General features: G+C 38.2%; 1 protein-coding gene across 2 annotated transcripts in view; it reads right to left on the bottom strand.

Moving 5' to 3' along the window:
* Nucleotides 1-15,517, bottom strand: part of IQGAP2 (IQ motif containing GTPase activating protein 2) — a 192,794-nt gene that overhangs the window by 34,910 nt on the left and 142,367 nt on the right. For both annotated transcript variants that reach the window (XM_042448191.1, XM_042448192.1), the window contains 5 exons: nt 13,845-13,935; nt 10,153-10,314; nt 6,100-6,242; nt 2,633-2,803; nt 253-336 (listed from right to left, as the gene is read on the bottom strand). In XM_042448191.1, coding sequence (XP_042304125.1) covers nt 253-336; nt 2,633-2,803; nt 6,100-6,242; nt 10,153-10,314; nt 13,845-13,935 — 651 coding nt within the window. The remainder of the gene's footprint in view (nt 1-252; nt 337-2,632; nt 2,804-6,099; nt 6,243-10,152; nt 10,315-13,844; nt 13,936-15,517) is intronic.

Below are 15,517 nucleotides of genomic sequence, written 5' to 3'. Positions count from 1 at the left end.
GTATCAAATAGCTAGTTTACGTGTGCACACATTAAGTTATGTGAGCAAGAATACCTAATTAAGTCTAGAGAAAAAATGAGATGTGAAATAAGGTATCCAAGATATGTAGCTTTATCTAACAATGTTAAGTATTCACTGAAATGCATGCAAACCCTGCAATTTCTTCAAATGGAGTTTATTTATGCCCAAAGGCACCAGAAAACAACTGAGATGTATCACCACTGCAGATTTTCAAATAGAAGTGGCACTTACCTTAACAATATATGCAACATTTCTTTGCAACATTTCAAGTCTTTCAGAGTAGATTTTCCTTTGCTTATATCCTTTCCAACATGCCTGTTGTTGTTTTGTAAAGTACAAAGTATTAGTAATATGACCAGTTCTAAAATACTTTCTAAAACCACTTAGAGCACTTTGAAAGAAGAGTGGGATAGAAACAGTTTAATAATCTATTCATTAAATATATAATGAATGCATTCATTTGTATGACTAGTTAACTTCCTAACTAAAACCTCATTCATCCAAAGCTTTCTGCATATATGATTTATTATCAAATTTAGATAAAATTTTGAATACCGTATATTCCGGCGTACAAGACTACTTTCTGACCCTCTAAAACGGGGTCAAAAGTTGGAGGGGCGTCTTGTACGCCGGTAAGAGCACTTACCTGGTTGTCCTGCCAGCTTCCAAAGGTGCCTCCCTGGCTGCTGGCTTCCAAAGCCCTGCAGAGCCCTTTGGAAGCCGGCGTTTGTGGGCATCAGGCCCCCTAAGCTTGGCCTATAGTAGGCCAGGGCACTGCCTGCATGCAAGGCAGGCTTTGAAGGCCTCAGCAAAGGCCTGAGGAAAATAAAAATAAAGAGGGGGAGAGAGAGAGAGGGAGGGAGATAGATAGATAGATAGATAGATAGAGAAATAGGGAGAGAGAGGGAGATAGATAGATAGATAGATAGATAGATAGATAGATAGATATAGAGAGAGGGAGGGAGATACAGAGAGAGAGGGAGATATAGATAGATAGATAGATAGATAGATAGATAGATAGATAGATAGAGATGGATAGATGAGAGAGAGAGAGAGAAATAGAGAGAGAGGGGGAGGGAGAGAGAGAGAGAGAGAGAGAGAGAGAAAGAGATAGATAGATAGATAGATAGATAGATAGATAGACAGATGATAGATAGATATAGATATAAATAGATAGATGAGAGAGAGAGAAATAGAGAGAGGGAGATAGAGAGAGAGATAGAGAGAGAGAGAGAAATAGATAGAGATAGAGATAAGTAGATAGATAGATGATATATATATAGAGAGAGAAATAAAGAGAGAAATAGAGAGAAAGAGGGAGGGAGGGAGAGAGCGAGGGAGGGAGGGAGGGAGGGAGGGAGATAGACAGAGAGAGAGAGAGAGGGAGAGGGAGAGAGAGAAATAGATAGATAGATAGATAGATAGAGAGAGAGAGTGAGAGAGGGAGGGAGATAGATAAAGAGAAAGATAGATAGATAGATAGATAGATAGATAGATAGATAGATAGATAGATAGATATAGAGAGAGGGAGGGAGATACAGAGAGAGAGGGAGATATAGATAGATAGATAGATAGATAGATAGATAGATAGATAGATAGAGATGGATAGATGAGAGAGAGAGAGAGAGAGAGAGAGAGAGAGAGAAATAAATAGATAGATGGATAGATAGATAGATAGATAGATAGATAGATAGATAGAGAGGCAAGCAGGCAAGCGAGCAAGCAAGCAAGCAAGCCAAGATTAGAGAACGAGTTGGGGTAAATGCAGTGATGTTTTTTAAATTTTTATTTGATGTGCATTGGAAGAGGGGTGGTCTTATACGGCAAGTATATCCCAAATTCTATATTTTAACTGGAAAAGTTGGGGGTTGTCTTATACGCCCAGTCGTCTTATACACCGGAAAATACGGTACTTTCAAAAGTGGACCTACATTAATAATACTTTCAAACTGGGCAAGGTAACAATATGTTCTCTGTCAATGTGCTGTAATGATAATTCCTTTGCCATCACACAGGGCACAGAAAGAAGAGTACAGTCGGCCCTTCTTATACACGGATTTTTTATACACGGATTCAAGCATATACGGTTTGAAAATGTTTCAAAAAAGTATAAATTTACCTTGATTTTCCATTTTTTATTAGGGACACCATTTTGCTATGTCATTATATTTAATGGGACTTGAGCATACATGGATTTTGTTATACACGGGAGATCTTGGAACCAAACCCCAGCGTATAACAAGGGTCCACTGTACAGGTCTATCTAGACCAAGGCAACTGCAGGGGCTGCCAACGTGACAGCACGAATCCAACAACAAGTTACACATGACAGTACTGATTACACCAGTTCTCTTGCAGACCCTGAAGAGGACATATGTGCACCTTAATTGTCCATTTATAGTAGGTTTGCCCTTGGCGCAGGCATTACTTTCCAGTAGATGTGTATTTCTTAGATCATTGTGTGCAAATTGGACACTTAGATGTTTCACTTATCATAAAAAATGAAACAACACTTCCTCCAAAGTTTACACAACACTCTTCTAAAATAGTTTTCAGGATATTGTTCATCAATAGCCAGAAGCAGTAAAGGATTTTCACTGGATAATGATACCTGTATTTTTATTACTGATGGCTCCTGGGTTTGGAGATATGCTTTTCTTTCTTTGTATTTTTTTCTGACTAGGAACCCTCTTGCTTTAGCTTGTAGTTGAATGATTAGGTCCTCATTTGCAAACCACAGCTGTTCTCTATTGTAATCTGTTGTAATCTGATTAACAATATTCTAAGGGGAAAAAAGAGAATGTACGGAATTAAGTATAACCTAAAGAGTATTGCAAAAGTCAGTTTCAGTAGCTTTTTACACTCTTCTACCAGCCAAGCCCAGAACCTACCCTAGCAATGCCCTCTTCCAATACATTTCAAAATTACTTATGAAATTTATGTTGTGAACTATGAACCCATAGTTTTTTGTGGGTTTTTCAGGCTATGTGGCCATGTTCTAGAAGAGTTTCTCCCTTACGTTTCGCCAGCATCTCTGAAGATGCCAACCAGAGATGATGGCTAAACGTCAGGAAGAAACTCTTCTAGAACATGGCCACATAGCCCGAAAAAACCACAAAAAAAAACCTATAAAAATTATGTTGCTTCATCATGGAATGGTGCAAGAGTTCCATCAAAACTGTATGGATAACATGGGCTCTCTACATGGGTGTTTATAATATCCTACTTATTTTTAAAATGCTGCTAAGTGTTTGAGCAACATCCCTTACACCTCCATGGTTCTCCAATGTATAAAATGACTTTCCTCTTTGTCATGGAGATACAGAAGCTACATTTCTCTTGTTGTGCCTGCTGCATTCTGGCTGTTTCAGAAAAGACTAACCATTTGAGGGAATAACAAATTGTTTCGTAATGGTATGTTTTGCAAATAAACTCATAAAGGTCACTGGCCCTCAAAATAACAGAACCTCCTTTCCCATACAAATTTGTTCCTCCTGATCTCCTAAGCATTTGCCCAGCAGCAGAACTCCCTCTCTTGCCTCCCAGTTGTCCCATGCAGCGCCACTCAGAGACATGAAGCTGCAACAACCTGTTAGCATCCCACAGGGGGGTTATGAAGGAGAGCTTAGCAAGGGAAGAAAAGAGGGAATAGCTTCTTCAAGGAGGCAATGGATAATAATAACTAAAAACTCCTGCCCTTCCCCCCCCCCCCCCAAAAAAAGCATAACTGCTTGTGCAATCAGCACAAAGCCAAGTCTTAAACATTTGCCACCTGTGCTTACCTACTTTAACATAAGCAAGACAGGCACCTTAAAATGTTCATGATACATTTTATATAAAGTGAATTCAGTTTTAAGGGATGAACTAGAGGAAACAAAGCTGAAAACAGATAAATAATAATAATAATAATAATAATAATAATAATATTTATTTGTATACCACCCTCTGGCAAACCAATCCGGGCGGTTAATAACAGTAAAATATAGAATATGACAATTAAAAACACTTTATCCCTCCCCCCTTAAGACAGTATTAAACAGTATAACATATTAAAACACAATATCAATGCATAAAAACAACAATTAAAAACGAAAAACCCTGATATCCCTCTGTTGATCCTCGACCATCACTAAGATGGGGCCATGGGAGGAATGATGGAATCAGGGAACCTGGGCCGGGATGGTTAATCTGGAAAGGCCTGCCGGAAGAGATCCATCTTGACCGCTTTTTAAAAGCTGTCTAATGATGTTATCTGACGGATCTCATTCGGCAGGTCGTTCCAGAGTTTGGGGGCGACAGCAGAGAACGCCCTCTGGGAGGTTGCCACAAGCCTAGATTTTAGAGGCTGTAGTAAGTTCCTCCCAGAGGACCGGAGAGCGCGGGGAGGATTGTACGGGAGGAGGTGGTCCCTAAGATATGATACCTTTCTTTACACAGGAGAAATACAGTGGTACCTCGGGATACGAAATACCCAGGTTATGAAATTTTCGGGATACGAAAAAATCCCATAGGGAATTATTGTTTCGGGTTACGAATGTTTTTTCGGGTTACGAAAAAACTTTTGGTGCTTTTTTCGGCTTTTTTGCACGGAATCGCGGCTTTTCCCCATTAGCGCCTATGGCAATTCGGCTTACGAAGGCTTTTCGGGTTACGAAAGCGGCCGCGTTACGAATTAATTTCGTAACCCGAGGCACCACTGTAATCCTACATAATTTCCTACAAAATAATCCTACAATAATCCTACAGCAAATACTCTTCTGGCTGGTAGAAATCTACTGTTCATTACAATCAGGATCCTTTACACACACACAATGTGCTAGAATAAGCAGAGGATGTTCGTCAGTAGTCCATCTTCGACTACTCTGAAAGTAGCCTCAACGATGTTTATTTAAGAATGCTAAGTAATGCTATTTCGAGATTTAAAAGCAATATAATATGAAGCAGCTGCCATGGCTATTTATTGTCAGAAATTATTGCTTAGACTTTAAATACTAACTTCAAAATATTTAAAATATTAATTTTGCAATTTGAACTGTAACAAAATTTATAGTTTGCCTCTTAGAACCTCATATATGAAAGGATTTTTTTTAAAAAGGTAATGTGCCTTATGAAATATGTGCAGGCCATTACTTTCTTGATAAATACTTACAAATCTCAATATGTTTCATTTAGATTAGGGTGGGCAACTGTTGTGGGCCCACAGACCAATTTTCTGTTCCTATCTGTACTATTCCCCCCTCCGCCTGCCATAATGGAAGTGGTCAAAAGTTCATTTCTGGTTTTGCAAAACAGTTTAAAAAAAGAAGAAGAAATGTTGAACAGTGAATGAAAAAGTGAATCCCCACTGCTGCAGGCTTCCACATACAGTCAATTCATTCTTTTTGTGGAGTACAAAAGGGTCACTCTAGGCAAAATCTAAGGCAGAGGTGGGCAACTGTGGAAGGTTAGGGTTCCACATTAGTTGTCCCGGAAACCTTGGAGTACTTAACACTCTGCAAATAATATTAATAACAACCCCCAAATACCCTTTAGAGGGCACAAGGTGCATTTTCATCATGTTTTAAGGCCCTTCTGGGCCATTTTAAGCCCAAGAGAGGCCTTTGTGAACAAAAATAAGTGAGTTGAAGTCATATTCCTATTCCTGTTTTAAAAAGGTCTTTCCTGAGCTTCAATTGGCCCAAGAGGAGAAAAACATAGTGAAAATATCCCCAGCTCTGGAGGGCATTTAGAGCAATTTAAAAAAAAAAAATTGGCCCCTGGGTCCCCTGCCCCCCTCCCTGGTTTGGAAGTGAAGGCTGCTAAAATGTCTTGCAGGGTCATACTGTGCCCACCCAATTTAAATCAAATGTACAGAAGTAAACTCCCCAGTGTGGTTGAGGTCTAATGGAAACAGCCACAGAAATTATACATTGATTATTTATTTGAAATTGAAAAATCCTCCAACTTCACCCCTCCTCCTTTCTGCATTAACATTTTTAAATAAATAACAGCAGCATCATTTAATAAATCCTTCCATCCAAAAAAGGAAGAAAAAAACAGAGCAACAACCTTGAACAGTCCATGTTTTCAACATTCTACCTGAATCTCTTCACTACTCAGCCAAGACGTTTTGAGTACAATTCCTTCAGGTGGAATACAGGTGTCCATTCCAGTTTCCACATTGAAGTAATAATCATAGAGGCCTTGCATTAAAATTTTGATCCAGGGGCCTTCATCGGGATCTAAAAGTGTTTACAAGCAATATTGTTATTATTATTTTTATTACACAATTAATAAAACTGTGTGTTACTCCTTCTCTTTATACTCCTTTAACACCATCACGGTCATCTGTTCATGGTGGAAGGGAGAAGTGGACAATTTAATGAAGATTTGAGAGGTACACAATCTTAATACACTGCTTTCTGCATCTTAGTACATAATAGTCTCACTTGATATGTCAACATTACAAATGTTATACCATAAGCAGATTCAAAGAAGGAACCAAGATAAGCTTTGGAGGATAGGGACAAGAACAGCTAACAGGTATTCTTTTACAATGGAGGCATGCAACTTTGCTGGGTCCAGGGGCCAATTTTAACAGCTCTGGAACATGCCACAGGCTCCACAACCACTAAAAATATAATGGTGTAGTTTTATTTTCAATATTGCAAATTGTCTCTTGTGCCTGTCTGTGCAAAATGGGTAGCTTTTACTCTCACCCTCTGCACCTACTGTTAATGCAAGGATCAAAGGCTAATGGTTTCTGCGTAACATATTTTATTTCTTAGAATTCCTGGAATTTACTTCTAGATCTTCATTAGGTCTGCTTGCTTTACATAAGAACAGAGCATTAAACTAAATGCTATATTAAATGAGCATTATTTATTTATTGGATTTATAGCCTGCCTTTTTCCTAAATGGGATTCAGAGTGGCTGACACTATACCTCCCATGGAAGGGAGTTCCATGGTCTGGGAGCAGCCATGGAGAAGGCTCTCTCTTGAGTTCTCACCAACTGTGCCTACAAAAGTGGTGGGACTGAGAAAGCACTTCCCTGCAGATTTTAAGGCTTGTGCAGACTTATATAAGGAGATACAATATTTCAGATGGCCTGGATCCAAGCTGTTTAGTGCTTTAAAGGTCAAAACCAGTGCTTTGAACTCTGCCTGGAAATGGATTGATAGCTAATGCAGCTATTTTAATAGGGAAGTTGAACAATTCCTTTAGCCAGCCCCAGTCAATAGCCTGGTCACAACATTTTGGAATAGTGTCTATTTAGTGCCAATAGGAGCCTTATCACATTACAAAACAAACCTGACATGCAGTGACTAAGTAGTGTCTTGTTTCTTGCTTCTCCACATGACAATGAAGCATTTTCGTCCCCCTCCAGTCGTAAAACTGCCCCTTTTGTCATGCTGGAAAAATCTGTTTGGCAAAAGGGACAGTTTTGTGATGCTCTACTATGTTTTATGACCTGAAGGGAACAAAAGTGTTTTGACATCATGTGGAGGAGCAAGCAGAAAAATGTTTCTCTGTCACCATATGTTGAATCTGGTTTGTAATGTGACATGTCTCTACAGCCTTTCTTTTTTCAGCTTCATGCCAGGTGGCCGGGGAGGACTGACTTTTTAAGAACTGGTTAGGGTGGAAAATTTAGACCTTCATGTGCAATGATCCTGATTTAGATAGGGCTGTGTGGATGTACAAGTTTTTTTAAAAAAAATGAAAGCTCTTATACCTGGATGCTATGTGTTTAATGCACCCTTTAATGCTTTGTGCTAGTGCGTATGAACAGACACAACACCAAAGCTACTTTAAATGGCATTCCCAGTCTCTATACTGAAAGCATTCAGTTGCATCCCTCTGCCAAACAGAAAAATCTTTGTCTTCTACATTATTTGTATTAACATGAAAAATTATGTAAGCACAAATAATGTGTGTATTTATATCTGTAAGAGAGCACTCTTTCACAATACACAGTTATAGCACAATGGCTACACTTTATCTGCCAGAGCTGCATCCTATGGAATCCTGGGGCATGTAGATGGATGAGACACTAGTGCTTTCTGGATGAGAATTCTAAATGCCTCTCCCTAAACTACAAATCCTATGATTCCATAGGAAGGAACTATGGGAGTTACAACAAAATCATAGTGCTATAACTGTGTAGTGTGAAAAGGCCCAGAGGCTTTCTGCAACAGAACAAGGGTTCTGAAATGCTGATTTAGGCTTGCTTTAGCATAGAACTTTATCCTTCCTCTTTTCAGCTACTGGGTATCAATAAAAAATGGGATGCCTGGTTTACCTTCCTCCACGTGTAGAGTAGGAACATTTATATAGCACATCCTCTATTGGAGGACATTTGGAGGACAAATGGGGAAGGCTTTATTTAGTCAGTAAAGCATTTATATCTTGAACTATCTAATGAGATCTCAAATAAGCATACAACAGAAATAAATTTAAACTGTTTAAAATTTAAAACAGTAAAAATAATTTAAGAATAAAATTATATTAAACACTTTAATGAATTAGAATAATCTGAAAGGTTAAAATAATTTAAAACCACGTAGTTAAATATTTTGGAAGAGCCCTACTAGGCTCCAAACAGTTTAATTAAATAGTCATGTTTTAACCTGGCACTAGAATAAAACCGATGGCAGTGCCAAGACCTCCAAGGGGAAGACATTCCACAAACAGGCCACCACAGCATAGAATGCCCTTTACCATGTTCTTCCACAAGGCATTCCTCCCATTGGTGGGAGACAGAAGAGGGTCCATCCTTCAGATCTATAGAAAAAGAGGTGCTTCCTCATGTATTAAAGCTTTGAATGTCATCATTCTAATAAACAGGGATCTTCTTCATTAGTTTCCAACATTAAATACATGCATTGTGGGAGTAGGCACAAAGAAGCCTTGAGTATATGATCTGAATAGGAAGCTAATCTGTGGTTCAAAGCAGGAGCAAAATGAAGCTGTTTCCTCACAGATACTGCTGTTGGAAGTCACACTTCATGCACACTTTGAGAGCTAGCACTTGAAAGTACTGGTAAAAACCAGAAAAAAGTGGATGTCATTGCATTATTGCTTTCTGCCATATGCTCCCGATGCTTCATAGGAAGGAAACTAGTCACTGAGAAAAAACAGGATGTTGAGTTTGATGAATAATCAGTTTGAATAGTTCTCATGTATTTCAAGAGTAAAATTTGCTCTCGTTACAGCAAACTCATCTTTATAGTCTTCATAGCAAACATAATACAGAGAACTGCTCATAGGTTACAGTCAATATGAACAGTTGCGGATCTCTGGAATGCAGGAATTCTGGGCATGTGAAAACTCCTCCAGAAGCAGTTTTTCAGAAATGCCATGTAAAATGGAGCAACTCCTGAAGCAGCAATCATCTATGTGGAGGACTACCGTATATACTCAACTATAAGTCGACCTCATATATAAATCAAGGGCAGATTTTGGGGCCATAATTATGGATTTTGATATGACCCATGGATAAGTAGAGGGTAAAACTTAGGGGCATTTAATGAAGTATGTAAAGGGCGAAGCAAAGGGAAACAATGTCAAAGAACTTGCAAAATTCCAGCAGGCATAACTATTTGTTCTCACACTAAAGGCTGGATGGATGAGAGAGTAGAAGGGGGTCAGTGCTTCTAGGGCTGATTAAACTCTTGCCTTTCCCCATATATATATATATGAGTTAAAATACGGTACTTACATTGACCTATGGATAAGGTGACTCAGGTTTTTTGGGTCAATGTTTTAACCTAAATTTCTAGACTTATAAATGAGTATATACAGTACTCTACATTTGCAACAGTGATCTGAGTCCAAAGATACAAACAAATGCTCAACCTTCCACTCTTCTTCATGTTTAATAAGAAATAAACACTCCCAGAAGCACAGCACCCAGAGATCTTTCAGAAATACTTCACATATTCTCAGATTTACTAACTTACTTGTTTCAAGGACAAAGAAATGAATGACTTATCTTTCAATGTTTTCATAAGCATAAGTTAAGATAACAAAGCATAAGTTAAGATAATGAAGCTCTATAGCAAATAAATTATTGTGCAATACAGAAACTATTTACAAACTAGACACATATTTGCTGTGATGTTCAGAATGAGCCAGGCAAGAATGTTACCTTTGGGTTTTAAACTTTTGGCTTCCAACAGATGACTATAGTATGTTTCAGCACACTCTGGTACAGTTCTTAAATTAAAGCTAGGAGATTGTAAGATAGTGATGATCTGTGCTGAGTCACCTTCTTCTAAACATTGGTTTATCTTGGTTGTCCCAATAGCCACTAAAAGGAGAGTGCAAATTAAGCATTAGCAATTCTGCATTACTAATTATATATCATAGAGATTCCCCTCATTACAAGGACTTGCTACCCAAATTAATTTGAGGGAGTTGCATACATTAAGATGAATGGGATTCTCTCTCATATAGACGGCCACTCAAGAGACTTGTTTTACATTGAAATATACTCAGATTACTATGGAAAAAATAATTTTAATGCAATATACAGATTTCAGAAGCTCTTTACATCTATGTTCACACATTAGGGACAACTGATAACTATAAAATTTTTAGATATGGTAGATGTTGAGAAATCAGGAGATGTTAAACTCATTCACAGAGAGATTCTTCCAGAGTTTATTAATGATTGTTGAAACTCATTGTGACATGAATTCTCATGCAAAAAATCCCATATAATATGCAACGTTCCTTAGACAGAATGTTGATCTGAAATTGTTTAGACTGGCAGGGAATACCTGAAGAATTCTGACAGTTGTGTTTGTATGATGCATTTGAGTATAGTTTAATTCAAGAGAATGTTACTAGAAATCTTTCATTTAAATGGGAAATGAATTTGTTGTGCTGCCTGCAAGGGAAAAATGGAAACTGGAGAATCCAAACTCTACCATCATGATAATAAAAAGAAGTTAAAAAATAGATAAAAAAAAGGAATGTGGCAACATTTTAAAGACTTACTGGTTTTTATTTTAGCATGTGATTTCATGGATTTAAATCAATTTCTTCATAAGCAGTACAGAATGAAGTTGCCAGATGGTAGTGCAACGTCAGAAACAAACTCTTCTAGAACATGGCCACATAGCCCAAAAAACCCACAAAAAAATAAGAATGAAGTGGGTTTATACCCATGAAAGCTTATGCTAAATAAAATAAGAACCAGTTAGTCTTAAAAGTGCTGTCACATTCCGTCCCCCTCCATCTCTCTCCTTTTTATACTGCAAGAGAATAACATGGCTACTTCTTTGAAAACATCATGAGAATGAATTTCTTTGAAGTGCTTTAAAGTATATGCACTAAATGTGCTTGGAGGTAGGGTGAGGATCCTATGTGATTTCTAAATTCATAACACAAAGGGCTTATTAAAATTAGGAGATCAGCATCAGATCACATTACAATTCTATCTAAGTGCCTTTTCCTAAGTGAATAATCAAAACCAGTCTGGAACAGCTAGAGCACAAGACATTACTGAAGAAGCTTTCAAGAAATATTGTTTAAATTAATAAAGAATCTTAGTGCCAGAACAGATGGCCCCAAAAAGCCTGCTTCTGTGTGTCATTGGAGCATGCTGTTTAGATGCCGCATAACCCAATGGCACCAGGAAGTCAACTTGAAGCCGCCTGGCTGCTCAGAAATGGGTGGCTTCATGATGCTCCAGTGGCATGGCATTTACACACTGCTGGAGTGTCATGAAGCTGCCATGGGTCCATGGCGGGGCAGGAAAAACTGCCTTTTCCCCAGCCGAAAAAAGAGCAGATCTTTGCTGCTCCTTTTTCAGCTGGCTTTAAGACTGATTGGGGCTGCGGTGTATGGCTGCTATGGCCTCAATCCATCTTTGGAAGGAGCAGCTTCAAGCTGCCCCTTCAGGATTGTCGGTTTTGCTCCTGAATGTCTCATATGAATGGCTTTTTAAATCCCCACTTTTAACCCACAACCTCATCTTCCTCTTCTGTATCAGCCTCACTGTTTATTTGAATGATGCTGTCTCAGGCTTTATAAATGAAGAACTGAGTTCCAGTGCTGCCACAAAACAATATACTGGGTACAATAAGTTTTAGAAAAATGTTTAAATTCTCTGGCCAAATCTTAAACCAGCTGCATGGAGGGGGAACATTTTTTGATACAGAAACTGACTGAGGACGAAGAAGTTTAATCATTCCCAGTTTAGATGTATCTATTACAATTGTATTGGGTTGGGACCATGTATGCTCATCAATAGTAAAAAGGATTTTAAATTATAATCTATATACTTTGTATAGTGTGCTGTTTAGTTGTTGTGTGCCTTCAAATCCTTTCCGACTTATAGTGACCCAAAGAGGGTTTCCTTGGCATATTTTTCAGAAGGGGCTTGATTCACATCTTCTCACTAACTTGAGAGCCAACTTGATGTAATGGTTTGAGTGTTAGACTAGGACACTGGGAAACCAGGGTTCAAGTTCCTGCTTGGCCATAGAAACTCATTGGGTAACTTTGGGCAAATCACTTTCTCTCAGCCTCAGAAGACGACAAGGACAACCCCTCCATGAACATATGTCAAGAAAAGCCTGGCCTGAAACAGATGTGCCAAAAGTGCTGCCTTTGGGCCGATATTGGGGTGTGGTGTTCAGATGACACATACCCCCAGATCAGCCTGAAGTTGTGCTGGGGCCAACTAAGGCATGTCAAACCCAATCCAAAAAGGAGAGCAAAAAAGGGCTTCTTGCTGGCAAACTGAACCTCTGTTGTACCTGCATATTAGCAAGCCCTTATTTTCTACTCAAAGTTTTCAGGCCTGGTTATGAAAACTGGAAACAAAAGTCTAAGAGCTAATCTGCTTTGATTCCAAAAAAAGTGATTTAATTAAATAATGCTTCTCCACTTTTGACAGCTCTTCCCTTTACTATTTTATTAACATCATTATGAATAGTGAAAAACAGATCATGTTAAATAGGAAACCCTGCCTTTTACGTCTTATCGCTTATGTAGGCTATTTATGCTGTTGCTGTATCTCATCTTTTTCTGTATGACTTCAAGCAATGAAGTAACCCTCCTTACCAATGAAAGGTATAACCTTCCAGCAATTTATTCCAGAGTAGTTCTATTGAGGTCACTTACATCAACACCAAATGTAAAAGGCAGTTGAAGGAATGTTGCACAGATTTTTAACCTAAAGCAAACAATTCTCCCTTAAAATAAGTATCTGTGAAATCCTTTGGTAGGTATAACCCAGTGGTTCACAGGTTGTTTAAAATAAGGACTGACCAACAAGATGTTGTTGGACCATTTCGCATCTGCCTTTGCTGCAAAGCCAATGATGAAACAAGATGGGTGTTGCTCCCCAGCAATGTCTAGAAGGGCACATGTTTCCTACAATTGTTTCAAAGAACTGAGATCCATCAGTAAAATATCTGCTTTTGTTCAATTCCTCACTGACCTGTCATTTTCTCTGGACCTTAAAGCTCCTACATGACTTTACTTTAGTCACTTAGCATTGCATCATCAGTAAGGATTGCCACAGGGTCATTATCCACCCATAAATCTGTATTACTAGGGTGGAAAATGAGTCAAATAGTTTGGTCACTGAGGACAAATTCACATGGGGAGTTTTGAAATAACTTCAGATGCATACCTCTGCTGCTGGATGATGTGTTCCCACACTAAGAAAGCTCTGGCATTAAAAGCTTTGAAAGCTATTTCATGGAATCAAACTATTTGGCTTGTTAAATTAAATGTCAGTCGCTCTGTCAAAACTAGAAGTGAATCTTCTTAATACTGGTTATAAAATACAAACACTTTAATGTAAGGATTCCTAGTGCTTACATTTTGATGCATCTTCCAAGTCTCTGTTAGCATCATCAATTCCCTTCTGTATCTCTTCTAGCCAAAGAAGTGATGAATCATCGTGACATTCCTGCATATGAAAGCAGAGAAATGCAGTAAAATTTAAATAATATATATTTTAATTAAGTCAAGTCAAAGAATCCACAGCTACTAAACAATTCTCAAAAATTGGGCCTACAGGCTAACCTACAGTTTTAGATTTAAACTCCAGTCCACTTGAGTCCCAGTCCAAATTATCTTGAACTGTTTTGACCAACCATGCACTATCTACTCTGTTGATGTTATTGTTTATTCTGTGGCTTCTCTACTCCTGTGGAACACACTAGTCAGGATAATGCTAATTGACAGCAGACCTTGGAAAAGTTTCTGGACTACAGCTTTCAGAATTCCCAACTAAAGTCATGATGGCTGAGAGCTTCTCAAGGTTGTCATCCAAAAATAACTTTTTCAAGGCTATGCTGGCTGGATATTCTGGGAATTGTAGTCAAATGGTAACCTTTTCATGGCCATGCTGCCTGGGGATCATAGTCCAAAAATTAAGCTTTTCAAACTCTAGTAGGTTTGTCTGATAAGAGTCTGATGTGTTAGTATTTTGTCCTTGAAGCCAGGAACTGAAAGTTAATTTCATCTCTTCTAATTCTAGTCCCTAACCTGTACAAAACCCTGAAATTAACCCTGTTTAATTTAGCAAACAACTGAGATATTTATGTATTCCTAACTTAATGTATTAGAATAAGGCATACACAGGAAGATGAGTCAGTGACCACAAAAGAAGGCTAGTTGGCAATTTCAAAATCTTTCCAGTGAACGTGCAGACAGAACCATTACACAACTAAATGACAATGAACTTTCACACATACACACACACACAGAGAGAGAGAGAGAGAGAGAGAGAGCGAGTGAGTGAGTGAGTTCAGGGTGAAAATACCGTTAGATTCCTATTGTATCTGGAAAATGAGGAAACAAAATTTTAAAGCTAGATCATCCCCCCATTTACATAAAGATAGTTTTTACTAGAATTTGATGCCAATGAAAAGGAGAAAAACATGCAATATTTACAAATCTAAAACATCCTTAAATCTAATCAAATATAAATACAAATCCATTTGTAAAACTTAAGCTCTGAAAATAAATATTAGGAGGAAAATGGAAACACAAGAGTCATAACAGATAGGGTATTATATGCAGCAGTCATTTTGAAATACTGTATTTGAAGGGTTGTCACATGGAAGATGATGGAGCAAGATTGTTTTCTGATAACTCAAGAGGTAGGAACTGGAGCAATAAGTTCAAATGATAAGAAAATAGATATCAAATAGCATTAGTAAGAACTTCCTGATAGTAAAAGCAGTTCAGTGCAGGAACAGAATGCCTTAAAAGATATTGGGACTCTCTTCATCATTAGATGTTATTAAACAGAGGCTGGATGGATATCTGTCAGAGATGTTTTAACTGTGAATTTCTTGCATTGATGGGGTCTGGACTAGCTGATCAATGACAGTGGTTCTGAACCTTTTCTTTATCAGAATAGATTTAAAATCCTCCTCCTCCTCCTCCTCCTCCTTCTGCTGAACCATTACACCATTCTCTCACTGGCTCAGGATGGGGAAGGGAGACTCTTTTACCTGCTTCATCCCACCAGTTTGCAGCTG

The sequence above is a fragment of the Sceloporus undulatus genome, chromosome 2, assembly GCF_019175285.1.
Source record: "Sceloporus undulatus isolate JIND9_A2432 ecotype Alabama chromosome 2, SceUnd_v1.1, whole genome shotgun sequence".
NCBI lineage: Eukaryota > Metazoa > Chordata > Lepidosauria > Squamata > Phrynosomatidae > Sceloporus > Sceloporus undulatus.
The sequence above is the reverse complement of the archived record's forward strand: the minus strand, read 5'-3'. Positions and strand labels throughout refer to the sequence as shown.